The sequence below is a fragment of the Engraulis encrasicolus genome, chromosome 22, assembly GCF_034702125.1.
Source record: "Engraulis encrasicolus isolate BLACKSEA-1 chromosome 22, IST_EnEncr_1.0, whole genome shotgun sequence".
NCBI classification, from domain to species: Eukaryota; Metazoa; Chordata; class Actinopteri; order Clupeiformes; family Engraulidae; genus Engraulis; species Engraulis encrasicolus.
The window spans coordinates 490,227-507,405 of record NC_085878.1 but is presented as its reverse complement, the minus strand read 5'-3'; the positions used below and the strand labels follow the sequence as shown (position 1 = coordinate 507,405).

The 17,179-nt window shown below is 44.2% G+C and overlaps 1 protein-coding gene across 2 annotated transcripts in view; it reads left to right on the top strand.

Annotated features, from left to right (window-relative positions):
- The window catches only part of hsd17b12b (hydroxysteroid (17-beta) dehydrogenase 12b), a 63,593-nt gene extending 48,182 nt beyond the window's left edge, over positions 1 to 15,411 (top strand). The window contains exons 8-12 of one of the 2 annotated variants that reach the window (XM_063189173.1): positions 289 to 370; positions 3,846 to 3,911; positions 7,867 to 8,016; positions 11,372 to 11,535; positions 13,781 to 15,411. In XM_063189173.1, the coding sequence (XP_063045243.1) occupies positions 289 to 370; positions 3,846 to 3,911; positions 7,867 to 8,016; positions 11,372 to 11,479 (406 nt within the window). In that variant the 3' untranslated portion in view covers positions 11,480 to 11,535; positions 13,781 to 15,411. Of the gene's footprint in view, positions 1 to 288; positions 371 to 3,845; positions 3,912 to 7,866; positions 8,017 to 11,371; positions 11,536 to 13,609 lie in introns of both variants that reach the window. The other variant, XM_063189172.1, reaches the window with a different exon arrangement.
- Positions 15,412 to 17,179: the final 1,768 nt, after the last annotated feature.

Below are 17,179 nucleotides of genomic sequence, written 5' to 3'. Positions count from 1 at the left end.
CTTCCTCCTATGGAAGTATGGCAGGAGAGAAGGTTCAAGGAGGGTGCATCTGTAGACACACCACCATGCGATGCATCCTCATCCTACCCGAGACAGGTGCAGTGTTCTGACGTTATCTGAAAAGGCAAAAAGGCAGACTTGATGGTCATTCCGTATTTATTTTTATTTTTTGCTCTTAAGTAATGAGGGACATTCAAAGACAGGACTTTCAAGGGGACATTTTGTGTTTTTAAGGGATGTTTTTCTACCTGCAAATAACCTCTACTGTGGGCTTTGGCTCTGTTCCAGGTCGAAAGGGGTGATTCTAAATATCTCGTCCGCCAGTGGCATGTACCCTGTCCCACTTCTCACAATTTACTCCGCCACCAAGGTAAGTTTTTTTCCGAGTTTGTAATGTGTGCATGTGCTGTATCCCGATCTGCCTCTCTGTGATGGTTGCTGTGCTTTCAAATGCAAAGTGTTTTTTGTTCAAGTCAGACACTTAAAGGTATTGATTTGTTGTAAATCTAGAAAGGTGTGCTCTGTAACTTTAAAATCCAATATAGATCTTTTGACACCACATTGTTTTGTTTATGTACATAGCAAAGATGGTACTCAGAGATTGCCTTAGTTGTTCTCTAAATCCAATAGAAGTGTTTTAGAAGTTCTTTATATTCTTTGCTCTCGTGACGGGCAAGAGTTAATAAACTTGTGGCAGTGGTTACAGGGGCCAACACACAAGCCAAAGACCTTCAGCTTCCCATAAATATTCAGAAAACCTGCTTCCGTCTACTGCAAGCAAAGTATGCCAGATTGACTGAGCCATACTTCAGACAGCTGAGGGTGAGGTAAGGTGAGGTGTAGTAGATGAAGGCGAGCGGAGGGGGCAGAGGGAGTGGTGAGGGCTTTAGACCTCATCCTGATGGTCAGGGTTTGGCAGAGGGAGTGGTGAGGGCTTTAGACCTCATCCTGATGGTCAGGGTTTGAGGTAAGGAGAGCAGGGCAGAGGGAGTGGGGAGGGTTTTAGACCTCATCCTGATGGTCAGGGCTTGGCAGAGGGAGTGGGGAGGGTTTTAGACCTCATCCTGATGGTCAGGGTTTGAGGTAAGGAGAGCAGGGCAGAGGGAGTGGGGAGGGTTCATCCTGATGGTCAGGGTTTGAGGTAACAAAAAACAAAAGCAATTTAACACTGTCAATACTTCAAATCTGTTGTTTGTACAATAAGCAGAAAAAATAATGTTTTAATCTTCTAGAAACACCACAGGGCTGAATTATCTGCACATGCTAGATATGGCTGCAGCCTAACCAGTAGCAAACCTAGGGAGGTGGGTCAACCATGCCATTTGGGAAACGTTAATTGTTATGCTATTGGTCAGACCAAGTCTCGAAGAGATTTGAACGTCGATAATCAGGCTAACCAAAAGTCCCTGTTGTGACAAATGTCAAGCAAATCAAGAGAACTTAAGCTCTCCGTATTGGTGTTTTAAATCAAGACCGTCTTAATACAGGGAGGTTAGGCTAATTAAACGAAATATAATGATGGCATTTAATGCCCCATTGTGAGGAACAACAACTGCTGAAGAAACTGTCAAAAGATTAGTTTAGCAGCAGACTGCAGTTCCAGGCGGGCGTGCCGGCGAGTGCTCTGCTGTAGCTCCAAGAGCTTGTGTGCAGGGGGCTTTTTACATATTTGGAAGTACTCTTCGGGGAACAGATGGTCGTAGTTTGATGCTCACTCTTCATTTAAGATGCCAGAACGGTTTCTAATGGTGAACAAACTAGGCCTTGTTTTTGTAATGCGGCTTTCAGATTAAAAATCTGATTTTTTTCCCCCATCTCTTTGCCCCCGGAGGTGTTGTCAGTATGCAAAGACACCGCTGGGAACAGTTGTTCTTGATGCTTTGAGTTTTTCCCATGCCAGCGCTCTCGTTCCAACTTGTTGGGTGTTTATAGTTATTAATGACTAGATTACAGAAAGTAAATAAAGCAAATACAGCACAGGGAAATGGTACATTTTAATAATGATGATGGTTTTTGTTTATTCATTTAAATGTCTGTTAAAGTATCACTTATGTACGTACATCAGGCTTTGCTTCTGGTTGTGTCTCAAGTACGAATGATCAACTCCAACAGCAGCGTTTAGACACCAGGGGTGAATTTCTCAAAACCAAAGTTGCTTACTACATTAGCTACTTTGTTGTTTTCAATGCATTTTCCCATTGGCAACTACCGAAGTTGCTAACAGGCTAACAACTTCTCTTTTGAGAAACTCACCCCAGATGTATAATGGTACATACACACTAGAGGTCTTCTGATCCAGGTTTTTGCACTTCCGATCCGATACAGACATTTTATTTCACTTCCGATCCGATACCGATACTGGCCGATACCGATACCGGCCTATCGGAGCATGTATTTAAGTTGAAAGTTATTTAGCCTTCTTACTTTGTTGTCACATTCATGTTGAAAAGGGTTTTGCTCTTGATAACAACTAGCTAGCTGAAATAGGTGAATTTGAGTAATACACAATGGTTTTTAATGAGAAACTGAACTGTTTATTCAGATATTAATAAACACAAAATAGATAAAATAATTGTCAATTAACACAGAAACAGAAATACCATCAGTGATCTGCTCTTGTAAACCAAGGCTTAAAAATCCATCAGTGCAAATAATATTCTAAACTGTAAGTAGGCCTAGGCTTAGTCACGCAGCTAAAGTAGTCATATGTTTTCCATGCAAAGGTGGATTTTTTTTTATAAGCTGCCGGCATGTTGGCAATTCAGGGAGAGATTGCATTTAACATCGACAAACAAAAAGGAAAAGAAAATGTTAAAAAGACAAGTTGTCTAGAGCATATTCACAGTAGGCCTAGGCTACTGGAGACCCTCTCATATATGCTTAAAGTAAGATCCTCCATAGGTAGCCTAAAACAGCCTATAGGCCTACAACAAGAACTCCTCCCTTATGTGACTAACTTGTCAATTGACAACAATCACAACTAAACAAAGGATACAAATGAATCAACATGGAACTAGATAAACAGCAAAAAATAAATCATAAACACATTAGGACACAACCACTGGCGAGTAAGCTATATTATTTATTTATTCAGATCAGTGGACACAATAACATTCCATTTTCTCCCGTTTGCTTCTGCTCCTCCATGTGAATTAGCACATCTTTATTTTAACATCTGCTTAGCATCTTCTAATCATTAGCACGAAGGCACTGTCGATATTTAAAAAACTCACACATACACACACACGTGGGACACAAAGTGTGCGGTAGTGGGCAACAAACAAACATTGGGGGATGAGAGGAAAGCGGTGCCTCGGTGAGAAGCATGTGAAATCTGCACTTTCAGTGTTTGTAGCCAAGGCAGGCAGATTGGAATGCAGCACGCAGCGAGCAGCTATTCATTTTCAATGGGAGCTGTGCATTGAACGCGGACGTCAGCGCAGGAAAATAGACTTGAATTCTATTTTCAAGGAGCAACGCGGACATGTCCGGTCGGGACGGACATGCGGCGCGCTTACATCGTGTTCCTGTGTGCAAGGCATGATTTGATTTCATGCTTTCTAACCGTTGGTGTGTATGCACCGTGAGCTGTATAGATGTCTGTAGAACTGTATATGCCAGCATACAGTATAATCAACTTTTCTTTTGTAACTTTTTTTTTCATGGTAAATTTCTGACATATTTGAAATGCTGGCACAGGAAAACGGCTATGGTAATTGGTTAACAACAATATGCTCCATGACTAATTAAGAAGTATGTTCTGTCCTAGGAATTTGTGTGCTCATTACTGAATGGCTTGTTTAACCCACCTAATGTAACCTTAAGCCGACCCTTGTCCTTTTCAGGCATTTGTGGACTTCTTCTCTCGTGGGCTCAATGCTGAGTACAAGAAGAAAGGCATCATTGTTCAGGTATATTTTAACTCCATTGATCTTCTAGGATTTTAGCCTGGAAACACATATACGCTGCATTCAGGCTCTTGAGATTTGAGGGTTTTTTAAATTTAAAATGTGGGTATGTTAGAGCTGAATGAACACAGTCTAATGCAAAAAAACGAAGGTCCTAGCTTTTAAATGCAACTTTCATGTTTGTATGTGCTTCGGAGGCTGAGATTTAGGATTTAATAGGCAGAGGGCACCCTTTCTGAAAAAGGGCTTGGCCCTAAAATGGCTTAATCTAAAAGTGGTCTGATCATCAGTCTTTTTTATGTGTATAGTTGAAAATGGCCAGTAATCATAGACAAGGTCCATAATATGCAGACTAAGTATTAACTATACCATGTCTCGCTTTGGCTTTTCGGACCTGACCTACAGTACATGTAATAGGGACCTAGTGCTTGCAGTATCAGTATCTGTCATGACAATGTCTTGTTAGAGCACACCTGTGCACAAGCTTAATTGCAGCCCAGACTCTGTGTGATCTCACAGCGCTTATAATAGAAGACGAGAGCTCTACTGTTGAGAGTTCCCCAGCGTCCCAAAGCAAAAACATCCCCTGCATGCCTCACTCAATTTGCACATCGCACTCCTCCTCTCCCCTCCTGCTCTAATTGGCTGTCCAATTCATTTTCCTGACTTCACACCTGGTGTGTGGTCAGCAGTGCACAGACAGATGTGTGATGACTGCTGTGCAATATTACTCTGGTGAGGGCCAGCAGGGCTGGATTAACGCACAGGCTAGACATGGCTGCAGCCTAGGGCCCCCCCACCTGCCTGCCAGGGGGGCCCCCACAGGCTAGACATGGCTGCAGCCTAGGGCCCCCCCTACCTGCCAGGGGGCCCCACAGGCTAGACATGGCTGCAGCCTAGGGCCGCCGCCACCACCCCCCACCTGCCTGACAGGGGGCCCCTGATTGGCCAAAAGTGAAAAATCATCTGTCGTGTTTTGAGTACAGTTGGTAGACATGTTGTCCTTAATTCCTATCTTGTAATTATGACACTGTCCATGTAAATGTGTTGAGAAATTAGCCTTGGGGGGGGGGGGGGGGGCACTAGCCTCTCCGTGCGTGCGTGCGTGCGTGCGTGCGTGCGTGTGTGTGTGTGCGATCTGCCTAATCACTGAATATGCAAGTTTGTACTACATGTTTAATATCTCGTGCTCTGTATCCTGTGTATTTCTGTATGCTGCTAATTACCTTTTGAAGAAAAAAAACACTCTGGGCAGCATTCCTACACACAAGCAGCAACAAGCAGGGTAGCCTTATGAGCAATAAGAAAATCTGATTTCACAACACATAGTTCAGTAGACATGATCATGTTTGTATTGATCACTGGCACTCAGAAGTGAAAAACATTCAAAGGAAAAAAAAGACTGTGTAAAGTTGCAGGCATTTTGGCAGACACTTCAAAACAAAACCTGCTTAGCTGCATAGTCTTGACCTCATCCCCAGCAGTGGTTTTGCACGTGCGCCACAAACACAGGCAGGCATGGCTGTAATTAATCTGTTAAAGTGTTGTGGCGTCTCCCTGAGGTTTTGACTTGATCATGTTTAATCAGCATGCACACAGAAATAATTAATCAGAGTGACTTTTTAAGAAACAGCAGCACCGCATCAGTAATTAATTTTGCAGGAAGTTTTTTGGGGGAAGAAGACACGTTTCTCAAGTTTGTCACGGCTCAAAGATTTAGGAAGCAGCTCGACTGGATCCCATCTGTCTAACACTGAAATCAAACAGACTGACATAAAATTTCATGGAATAATAGGAGGGATATTTTACGAGCAATTTCTCTTGGAGACAACTTTTTATGATCTCAAACTATAAAATCAAAATCCTTTTTCACCCTCGAAGATACTCTTTCCTCCTGAGGCTCCATTTCTGTACAGCTTCTGCCTTAGGCCTTGTCTTCCCTTGTTTATTTATTATTTATTGATTTATTTATGTGCATGCATACATATTTCTTGTCTGCTACCATGTACTCTGTCATCAGCGCCAGTAAACTCCACCATCCTTCCTGATTTTATTTTTACAATTTGGCCACTAGTAGTAATACGTAGTGGAACTAGTAGAAGCACAGTAGTACTGCAGAAATACACCAGCGGCGATCTGAGCGAGTCGAGCGACGGAAGTAATTGACTTTGTATTGAGTCGAGAGACAAAAGCGATTCTGGAGACTAGAGCGATTTGCGCGACGAGCGCGACAATTTGAAGTTGAAATCTTTTCAACTTTCTATGACGTGGTTCGGCGACAAGCCGCGACAGCCAATGACTGTATAGAGGTCAGTGACCACAGCCAATGGGAATGATTGAATGCTTTGCCTTCTGCCTGTACGGACATACTCTAGTCTCCTCAATCGCTCGTATCGCTTGCTGCTACACTCTGTCGCTTGAATCGCATCGCCGCTGGTGTATTTCTGCGGTTAGTGGTCAGTGCCTGGCACCAGGGCTTGACACTGGCACCTGCCAACCGGCCAAATGCTGGTAAAACTTGTCTGTGGCTGGTAACAATTTCAGTGTCACTAGCCAATCAGAATAGCATATGTTCTGCATATTCCGCCCCTTGTGTATCAATTGTTTGTATTAAGTTCAAGAAAAAGCTCAGTTACTCAGTTTCTATTTGTTTGTTTTATTTCCGTGTAGAGACCCATGCACTCATCTTCTTGCTTTAAGCACCTCGTATTCTGAGGTAGATGTACAGCGCCATGACAAAAAAACAAAAACAAATTTGTGGCTAGTAGAATAGTTGGATGGCTAGTGACTCGGGAAAACCACTAGCCACAGTGGCTGGAAAGCGGAACAGTTAATGTCAAGCCCTGCCTTGGACAGCTGAGCCGTTTGTCCCCTCAGTCAGTGGGTCTTGTAGTTTTGGTAGCAGGGCTCTAAATTAACACCTGACAACCGGCCAAATGCTGGTGAAATTTCAGTTCAACTTACCAGCCACTTTGACCCATTTGGGTTGTGTGTGTTCGGCTTGTGGGATTAACATCTACTAGCCTTTTTTAGTTGGTGATGAAAAAAGTTAATTAAAGCCGGGCATACACTGTGCGATATTTTCAGTCGTGGGTATTAAGCTCCTGCTCACACTGCACGAGGAAATTTCGTGATTTAAAAGTTCATATCTCACGACTCACGGCCTCACACTATACGAGCCGACGGTCAGACGCGAGCAGAATGGTCCGACTGTGCGACACGACACTCGTGTTTCCTGGGGCTGCAGAGGAGGGAACATGCGCACCTGAGGTGGAGATGAGGACGCAGCCCTATTAACTTGTGCATGTGTAGTGTCCAATCGGGCCGTAGCACTGCTTTAACTGTGCGATTTAGTCACGAGGCACGACCAGGATTTCAAACAGTTTTGATTTTCTTGCGACCCTGCGATTGCACGATCGTGAGGAGAAATCGCTTGTCGTTACCCCATGTACACTGCACGATGCGAGACTCACAATCCACCTGCGATTGAGCAAGAAATCGCCCCGACTCCCAAAAAGTTGTGCGAGTGCCAAATCGGTGCAAAATCGGGGCAAAAGTCGCACAGTGTAAGCTCATCTTTAGAGCCCTCATCAGTAGTGGTCATTACTCATAACCGTTTATATTGTGGGACAAATGTAGTATTTGCACATCGAGCCCAGCCTGTGAAAGGATTGCTGTACTTAATGACATGACTTGTCGTCAGGCTGTGGAAGGTGTGTTCACTTGGACAGCGCTCCACAATGTTTGCTGTTGGTTCTGAATTCAACAGACAGACTTTTGATTGCAAGTCCTGCATCTCTCTGTTGGACCCACACAAGGGACTGTCACGCCGAACGTAATATATTGTATTGTATTGTATTGTATTGTATTAGTAGTAGAGTAGAGTAACTTGATTGTTTTGTATCTGTATATTTGTCTTGTACTGTATATTTGACATTTTTTGCCTTGTGATCCCCAGAGCGTGCTGCCGTTCTTCGTGGCGACCAAGCTGAGCAAGATCAGGCGGGCGACGTTTGACAAGCCCACCCCTGAGCGCTACGTGGCGGCCGCACTCAACACCGTGGGACTGCAGAGCCAGACCAACGGATACCTGCCCCACGCCATCATGGTGAGCAAGAGAAAACATTAACAATGGTTACAATACGAAACGATACGATACAATACGATTATACTTTATGGTCAGGTTACGATACAATACGATTATACTTTATGGTCAGGTTACACTGAAATTCATTTTTTATCCCTGAGCAAACATACACATAACATCACATCAAAAAACTATTGCACAACTGACAAAAACAGAGGACACAGGCCTATATACAGACATACATTACATACAACCTACATAACTTGAAGATATTTCCAATGTGGAGTGATAACACTATGCATATGTCACGGACGTACAGTATGTAGCTGAGGCGAAATATGTACAGCCCATCAGAAGTAAAATGATCCATATCAATGGATACCTGCCTCACAACCATCATGATGAGGAAGAGACACGATGGTTAGGTATGTGCATGTGTAACTGCAGTTCGATGAGTTTTGGAAGACCGCCAGGTGGTGCTGAAAGCGGTGACTGTCGGTCAGGAGTTCGACAATGTCAATGGCGATTCTCCTGTGCTTTCCCCCAAATGAGTGGTGGGCGCCTGATTTTGTTGGGGAGAAAGTGGATCGCACTCGGGTTCTTCTTTTCTTCTTTTTCTTTTTTATTTTTTACATTGCAGCAGAAGTGTAGACAAACGTTTCGGCTGTTGCCTTGTTCAGATCCAGACATGCAGGAGACACTGACAAAGGCAACAGCCGAAACGTTTGTCTACACTTCTGCTGCTATGTAAAAAATAAAAAATAAAAAGAAGAAAAGAAGAACCCGAGTGCGATCCACCTTCTCACCTTATAAGTTATTCAACTGGAGACGCACCACACGGAAGAGCACAGTGTATCTGAACTACTATGCCTGATTTTGTTAGACAATGGCCATTCTCCTGTGCTTCCACCCAAATGAGAAGTATGGTGGGCGCTTGATTTTGGTGAAAATTTGAGAAAAGCCCGGATGCGCGACTTGGTGAATATTGTAATAAACATCAATGACCATCTGCCTCCCGTCATCATGGAGAATCTCTATAGAATTAAAGTGATCTAGACCAGTGTTTCTCAACTGGTGGGTCGCGACCCAAAAGTGGGTCGCAGAGGGGTCATGGGTGGGTCGCGGAGACTTCGTGTAAAAAAAAGACTTACTTCTAAAAAAAGAAATCCAACTTTTCCTGCAACAATTTTCAACTTATATTTTGATAGGCTAGTGAACTCTGTGTCATCTGTCGTCATAGAAAAAATCAGAATGTTTATGCGAGATAGATAGCGTGCAACCAGTCATCCGAGTCTTGGTTACATTTTGAGAATTGCATTGAATTGACTTGAACGCTAAAAAAATTGGGTCGCGACCGAATGAGAGTGGAAAATGGTGGGTCCCAAGACTTCCAGTTGAGAACCACTGATCTAGAGCAACGGCTGCCAGCCACATGCTCAACATTATGGAGCTGTAACACAACATTATGGAGATTGGTCAACCTTGAAGTAATGCTTCCAAAAAGGTTTCAGACGTTCTTGAACACCTCCACAATTTTTTACAACATTTTTTCTTTTACGCTTTCTGTGGCCAAGAGCTGTAAACGTTCTGGAGTTGAGACTAAATGTGCTTGGTATTGTACAAAAGTGAAAGAGAAAAAAAATACTGCATGTGTATAGTAGTCCATCATGATCATAGAAGAAAATTTCAAAAGTGTGTGAAAAGTTGAAATGCTACTACTCTACTTCACTCTACTCACAACAACTTTGCTAGTCATTTCAAAAGCATGGCTGGCGATCTGAGAGGTATTTCAAGAACATGGTTAAGTGCTATCGCAGGCTCAGTGAACCTACAGAAAGTGAAAGTAAACCTGTTAATAGATGGCCTACAGGTGTCTTTCATCAAGAAAATGAGGGTTCCCAGCTCTTCTATTGGATGGTTTACCTCAAGGTTACCATAACCTGGTTTACTACTTCACCCTTGTAAGGTGTTTGGGTCATTTTGACCTGTTTTCAGTTTTTTTGGTTGAGAAAAATAGTGTCGGTTATTATTCTTTCATACTGAGATTCACTGGCTTTGGCTAATTTTCTGTGAGAAACATGAATCTGAAAGAAAAAATAGTTAACAGCTTAGTTAACAAGTAACAGTTCAGTCTTTTTCTTCACCGTCTTCTTATCTTTCTCCCTCCTGTATCTCTCACTCTCAAAAACATATACACACAGAAATATTCTCCAGCAGGTTGAGGGTGAATAAGGGCTACAATGTTTTCCTTTTAAAATTATTTTTCTATTTCTATTTTTCTATTTCAAAATGACCTGAACACCTTCTACAGTATGTAACAAAAACACAAACACCTTCCAAGGGTTAAAGGGACACTCCACCCATTTGCATTAGGCTTTCCATTACTAGACACCCAGTCATACTTTTGAATGCTCATGCAACACTCTCTCAATTCCCCCTGAGACAGGAGAAATCCGTATTCACCTCCTAACACTTCCTCCTACAATGATGTAAAAATCGTCATTTTGCATCACTGTAGGAGGAAGAGTAAGAGAGGTGGATTTCTGTTGAGACTACAAGCCTTTTTCTCACCCTTTCAACCTCGCCCATAGGGGCTTGTACCTAATGCGCTAACAGACCTATCACAGATCAGTGTGCCAGTGCTTTTGAAATCACTGGCATTGAGGCTGCAGTAAGTCACTGGCAGGGTGTGGCCTGGGTGTGGCCTGTGGGACGTGAGCATTGCAATGCATTGTGGGGATTGTCGTCACAAATCCACAAGCACTAAAAAGTCATTTTATGCCTTTTCTCAGCCAAGAAGGCACCAAATTAGACATGTATGCTACTATTCTACTACATATATGAGCCACTTTCAATACATATTCATGTCTCCACCGGTGGAATGCCCCTTTAAACAGCTTTTTTTGAATACCCCTCTGGTCCTCTGACGTAATTGTGTGTTTGTGTGTCCCCCTGCCTGCCTGCCTGCCTGCCTTGCTGCCTGCCTGTGTGTCTGACTTCCTCCTCACCTCCCCTCCGCTCCCCTCTCCCCTCACCTCCTCTCCGCTCCCCTCACCTCCTCTCCGCTCCTATTCTCCGCTCCGCTCCCCTCACCTCCCCTCCGCTCTCCTCTCCTCTCCTCTCCTCTCCTCTCCTCTCTTCTTCTCCTCCCCGCTCCCCTCCCCTCACCTCCTCCCCTCTCCTCCTCTCCTCCTCTCCTCCTCCCCCTCTCCTCTCCTCTCCTCTCCTCCCCTCACCTCCCCTCCTCTCCTCCTCCGCTCCCCTCCCCTCTTCTCCTCCTCTTCTCCTCCCCGCTCCCCTCCCCTCACCTCCTCCCCTCACCTCCCCTCCTCTCCTCCTCCGCTCCCCTCCCCTCTTCTCCTCCTCTTCTCCTCAGGGCTGGGTGACCACGGCTCTGCTGCCAGCCAAGCTGCTGAACCAGCACGTCATGAGCATGGGTCTGGGCCAGCGAGCTCGCTTCCTCAAGAAGCAGAAGCAGGGCTAGAGGCCACCGCGACGCCAGGCCGCCAAGACCACAGGAGAGGAGAGCACCCAGGAGAGGTAGGATATATGGATATGGATGCATAACTTGGAATATATGAAGAGCTCTTTTCCAAAACGCTATATCCACCATTTTTGACTTTTTGCATTTTAATATTAGGATTGATTGTGAAGAGGTCCTATCATCTCTGTGTGAATTCCTGCCATTCAAATGTTTTGAGAACATACTTTAAAACCTCTATAAAAATTAATTTTGCAATGCATTTCAATGGAATGCCCAATACAAAAATGTCATTCTATAAAATTCTATAAAATGGATATATCTCATTTTGGAAAAGGGCTCTTCATATGCACTTCATCACTGGTGTAGTAGGACAACACAACTGGAGTCAGGCGGAGGGACATGAGAGGGGAGACGAAGGGAGGATAACGCATATAGCATGTTAAATAATGAGTTTCATCTTTAGACTAGTGTCACAGTCTAAGGCAGTGTTTCCCAACCAGGGGTACGTGTACCACTAGGGGTACGCGAGCACACTGCAGGGGGAACTTGGAAAATTTTAATTTCAACAAATATGTGGATCTTAGTTACATTAAAAACTTGACTTAGGGGGTACTCATGGCAAAACGAAAAGGCTTAGGGGTACACGAGACAAAAAAGGTTGGGAAACACTGATCTAAGGTACGAGACTTTGGTTGTTTGAACACCCTCTGGTACACACAATAGACTGCTGGGATGGTTTACTGAACTACTTTTGGACTTAAGGAGAGGAGAGGAGAGGAGAGGAGAGGAGAGAGGAGAGGAGAGGAGAGGAGAGGAGAGGAGAGGAGAGGAGAGAGAGGTGAGGAGAGGTGAGGAGAGGAGAGGAGAGGAGAGGAGAGGAGAGGAGAGGAGAGGACAGGAGGGGGGATAGAGGAGAGGGGGAGAGAGGAGAGGAGAGGGGGAGAGAAAAGAGGAGAAGAGAGGAGAGGAGAGGAGAGGAGAGGAGAGGAGGGGAGGGGAGAGGAGAGGAGAGGGGGAGAGAGGAGAGGAGAGGAGAGGAGAGGAGAGGGGGAGAGAGGAGAGGAGAGAAGAGGGGAGAGGAGAGGAGAGGAGAGGTTAATGTAGGGCTGGGCAATATGACGATATATATCGTTATCGTGATATAAAAGTGTATATCATGACCTTTCTCCTATATCGTTTATATCGTGATAGTAATTTTATCAATTTTATACAATTGAATATCATTTAATTACATTTCATGTTGTCACAATACACACTATAAGTTAATGTAACTGTAAAAATAAGAATAAAAAGATACATTTTAAAGAAAGGTTGTTTTGCGACATGAAAAAATAAAGAGCAAAAGAGAATAACTGAAAACGCATGTAATTGTGCTATATCGTGATATATATCGTTATCGTGATATAAAGTAATCCATATCGTGAAATTGGGTTTTTCCATATCGCCCAGCCCTAGGTTAATGCATAACATGTAGTGCACTTCATCGCTGGTGTAATAAACTAGTCCTGAGTACAGCACTTTGTTAGAGCGTCCCCTGTTATACCTGAAGGGATGGTTTGTTAGAGCGTCCCCTGTTATACCTGAAGGGATGGTTTGTTAGAGCGTCCCCTGTTATACCTGAAGGGATGGTTTGTTAGAGCGTCCCCTGTTATACCTGAAGGGATGGTTTACCAGACTACTTCATCACACCCCTCACATCGGCTATTCATCAGAGCAAAGGTATATGTAGGATAATGCAGAACACATTAAAAGCACTTCATCCCTAGACTAAGTAAACCAGTCCTGGGTAGCATACCACACTTTGTTTGTTAGTGCGTCCCCTGTTCCACCTGAAGGGCTGCCTCTCCAGGCTACTTTAAATGACCACACTCCAACATCATCAGCTATTCTCGGCTGTGCTCTTCTCTTCCTCCGTCAGGTAGCTGTCCTGTCCTGTCCTCCAGCTGCATTGCCATTCTACACGCTTCGCTCCCTTCTCCCCCTACCCTCCCTCACCCCCTTCCCTTCCTTTCCCTTCCCTTCCCTTCCCCTCCCCTGTGCACAGTTTTACGAGCAGCAATTTCACTGCACTACTTTGCCCAGGATGTCTAATACGCATGTGGCATTAATATCCACCTTGTTTCCTTGTAGAGAGAGAGAGAGACGGAGAGAGAGAGAGAGAGAGAGAAAGAAAAGGAGGAGGAAGAATGCGACCACACCACCAAAGCCATGATGACCATCAACATCACGCCTCCCTCTCCTTTCTAATCCCTCCCTCCATCCCTCCCTCTCTCTCATCCCCCCTGCCCTCCTGTTCTCAAGAGGGGACCAATGACTGGATTGGAGCACCCATGTCCATATCGAGGCAATGACGCCAGGCTCTTAACCAAGGGGTTGTTGTGTTGAAGCGTTCATAAAATATGCTTCCCCCATTAATTATTGGCACTTGACACAAACAATAACATGGAATTGCTCTTTTTTTAATGACTACTAGTAAAATAATTCAATTTTATAGTTAATCTGTTTGCTACTGTACATGGGAAGGATAGCTGGTGTCATCACAACACTTACGTACTGAGTAAAGGAAGAAATGTGTGTCCATTCCCCTTAACCAGGCTCTCTTAACTGCAGGCAACATAGTGCTGTAACCAAGTTACTTCTGGAAGTGGGAACACTAGTGGTTTTGTGTGTTTGTTTTCTCGTATAACGGTTAGTTCATTGCTTGTTTAACATGTTCCATAGTTTTTTGTGATTGTTTTTTTTCCTCATGCAAATGTGAAGAAAGTTCACTATTTCAGTGTTATCTGTATGCACATGGAAACAGAGAGGGAAGTGTGACACATGACGGCAACAGCACGACACAAATCTGCTTGACTACTGCAAATGTTGATTTTCACGGTTCATAGAAAAATCTGCACTGTTTGAAAACTGAGACTTTTGTCATCCTTGTTTGAAGAACACACTAGCCCAAATCTGTTTATCCAGAGTGTGTTCTTGCATTTCAGTGGTACATGCTGTTATTCAAAAGGTCTGTCATCATTTGCATGTCTAAGCCATGGCCTGCAGTCTCTCTGATTCACACCCTCTCTCTCCCACCTGCTGCGATATGCAGGATAGTGTATTATCACCAGGGCTGCTGACAGCTTATGCTGGGCCCAGGACAAAGTCATCTGAAAGGGCCCCCTATCCAGTACATGCAATGTAATTCTGGGCCCCATGTTTCCCCCATATGGGCCCGGGACAATATACCCCTTTGTCCCTCCCTGTTGGCTGTACTGATCATCACCACATGGGGGTTTGTTATCAGGCCTGCATGGCTTTCAAAAGGACTGTTCAATGAGACATACACTTATCGCAGATCACACAGCTCACCACATCGTCTTTTTCTGTTTCTGAGGGATGTCATGACGGTGAATTTCACTGAAGTTTTGAGTCTTTTGTGTTTGTCTTGTCAGCGCTAAATATTGTTTGTTTGATTTTTTTGTCCTGTCCTCAAGTGCTGAGCGTCTACAGACATTTGTAATATAATGGGCCGACCATTTTCCTCACCAATAGTTGACATGCCCATTCATTCCCGCATTGTGCGTTGGAAACGTTGTAATGACTGAGATTTGTCACACTGGATGACCAGTAATAAGGGCTTGCTTTGTGCGCCGGCATGATTTAAAGGCCCGCAATATCCGCAACATCATCATGGCAGGATTGTTGTATGAAAAAGGCAGAGAAACGTTTTCATAACATAAAATAAATTGGCTTGAACGTTAATTTTGGGGATTCATGTCTATGATCTTATTCCATAGTTTATTGAGTCTTGATGCTTTTTGTTTGATTTCTTGTTTGTTTTTTTCCGATCAGAGGGTTTTTTTGTACAGACCATACCAACGGAAACCCATTGCTGAAATGTTGTCCGGCTCATGCATTTGTAATGGTGATTAAAGTGCTTTTGAAAGTGATGTCTGTTTCATGTCCATCTATTGCTAGGGTGCATTCCAATATGCGACCTTGCATCCTCCACTTGTGCTTGTGGCCTCGCCCCGCCTCCTGGCCCCTCCTCCGTGGAGAAAACAATAAAGTTTCCCAGCTGTCAGCCTAGCCACAACCGCTTTTGGGGGACTGTCTTTCATCCACCATCCCAATTGCAAATGAGAAAATGACATTAGAATTGAGCTTTTGCGAGATATTGAAGTATAATGCTGTTGTCAGTAATGTCATCACGACGTATTACTGCCTGGTATGAGGCCACAAGCACAAGTGGAGAACGCAAGGTCTCATATTGGAACGCACCCACCCCTAGTGTCTGGATCGAATATGCATGTACGGTAGATGTGATTAGGTTGCCAGCAGCTCCAGCGAGTGAGCTGATGTTTTGCATGCATTATGTATGCAGATACGTCGGCAGCAGCATATAATATATGCATCTTTTAATGCAGTGCAGTCACGTATAATGGATTGCTGGCATAAACAATAGGGCACAACCTGAGGAGACGACTGGGGTTCTGGTGACCTTTCAAGAAACAGTCACATCATCAGAGGACATGCGCTGCGCTGTGCTGCTGGATGCCTCCATTGTGCAAGGAAGAAGAATAGAAAGCGTGGCACGAGCAACACCACCAAAGCAAGTCCCTGAAGCTGTTTAGTTCTGCTGGAAGGTTGCCTGCATTCATTCTTTGGCCATCACCCTCCACCAGGCCCCTGGGCCGATGGCTTTGTTGAGGCTTCAGGGGACACACACAGCACAGCAGAGAAAGAGGAATGAGGTGGGGCGCTGGGATCCATGTTGCCCTTGAGGTTCCTCACAGACGGAAAAAGATTTTAAAAAATTGAAGATTCAAAGTTTTTTTTTTTTTTTTCGCCACGGGGTGTTTTCTCCACTGCACGGCTGCTGCTGCTCTCAAAGAGTTTACCGTCCCATCGGAGGGACTGAAGAACTGAGATGGAAGAGCTTGATCATTTCTCCAAAGAGACGGCTAATGCAAATATGGAATATGTATAAAGTACCTCAAGTATGTAGAGTGCTGCATCTCGGACTACATAGAGGGCGGATCAAGAGATCTGATTTGTGTTAGGAGCTCACCGTTATAACTCCTTTAGGCCTACACTAGGCTATTCTCTATCTGAAAAGAAATGATTCATCCGGGCCATGCTGTCCAATGATACTTTGATGCTTTCGATGCACTATTATTCTGTGTACATTTTTCAAGGTTAGCCACTCCTGGAATGCATTTTTTTAAAATATTTCAGATCCCATTCTGTTGTGCCTGTGTGTCTTCTATGGCCTGCCAGCCCTAAGAAAACTGTTTCCGATCGGCTGTAATTTTAAAGGGACACTGTGTGAGATTTTAAGTTGTTTATTTCCAGAATTCATGCTGCCCATTCACTAACGTTACCTTTTTCATGAATACTTACCAGCATCAAATTCTAAGTATTCATTATGACTGGAAAAATTGCACTTTTCATACATGAAAAGGGGGATCTTCTCCATGGTCCGCCATTTTGAATTTCCAAAAATAGCCATTTTTAGCTGCAAAAAAGTGAAAGTGAAAGCCCATTGGGAAACTCCAACTCCCATTGTGATTGTGACACAGCACTCCACAGCACACAAGTGAACACTGCACACTGCACACAACGAAATTGCATTTTATGCCTCACCCGTGCAAGGGGGCAGCCCTCAGTGGCGCCCCATGGGGAGCAGTGCGGTGGGACGGTACCATGCTCAGGCTA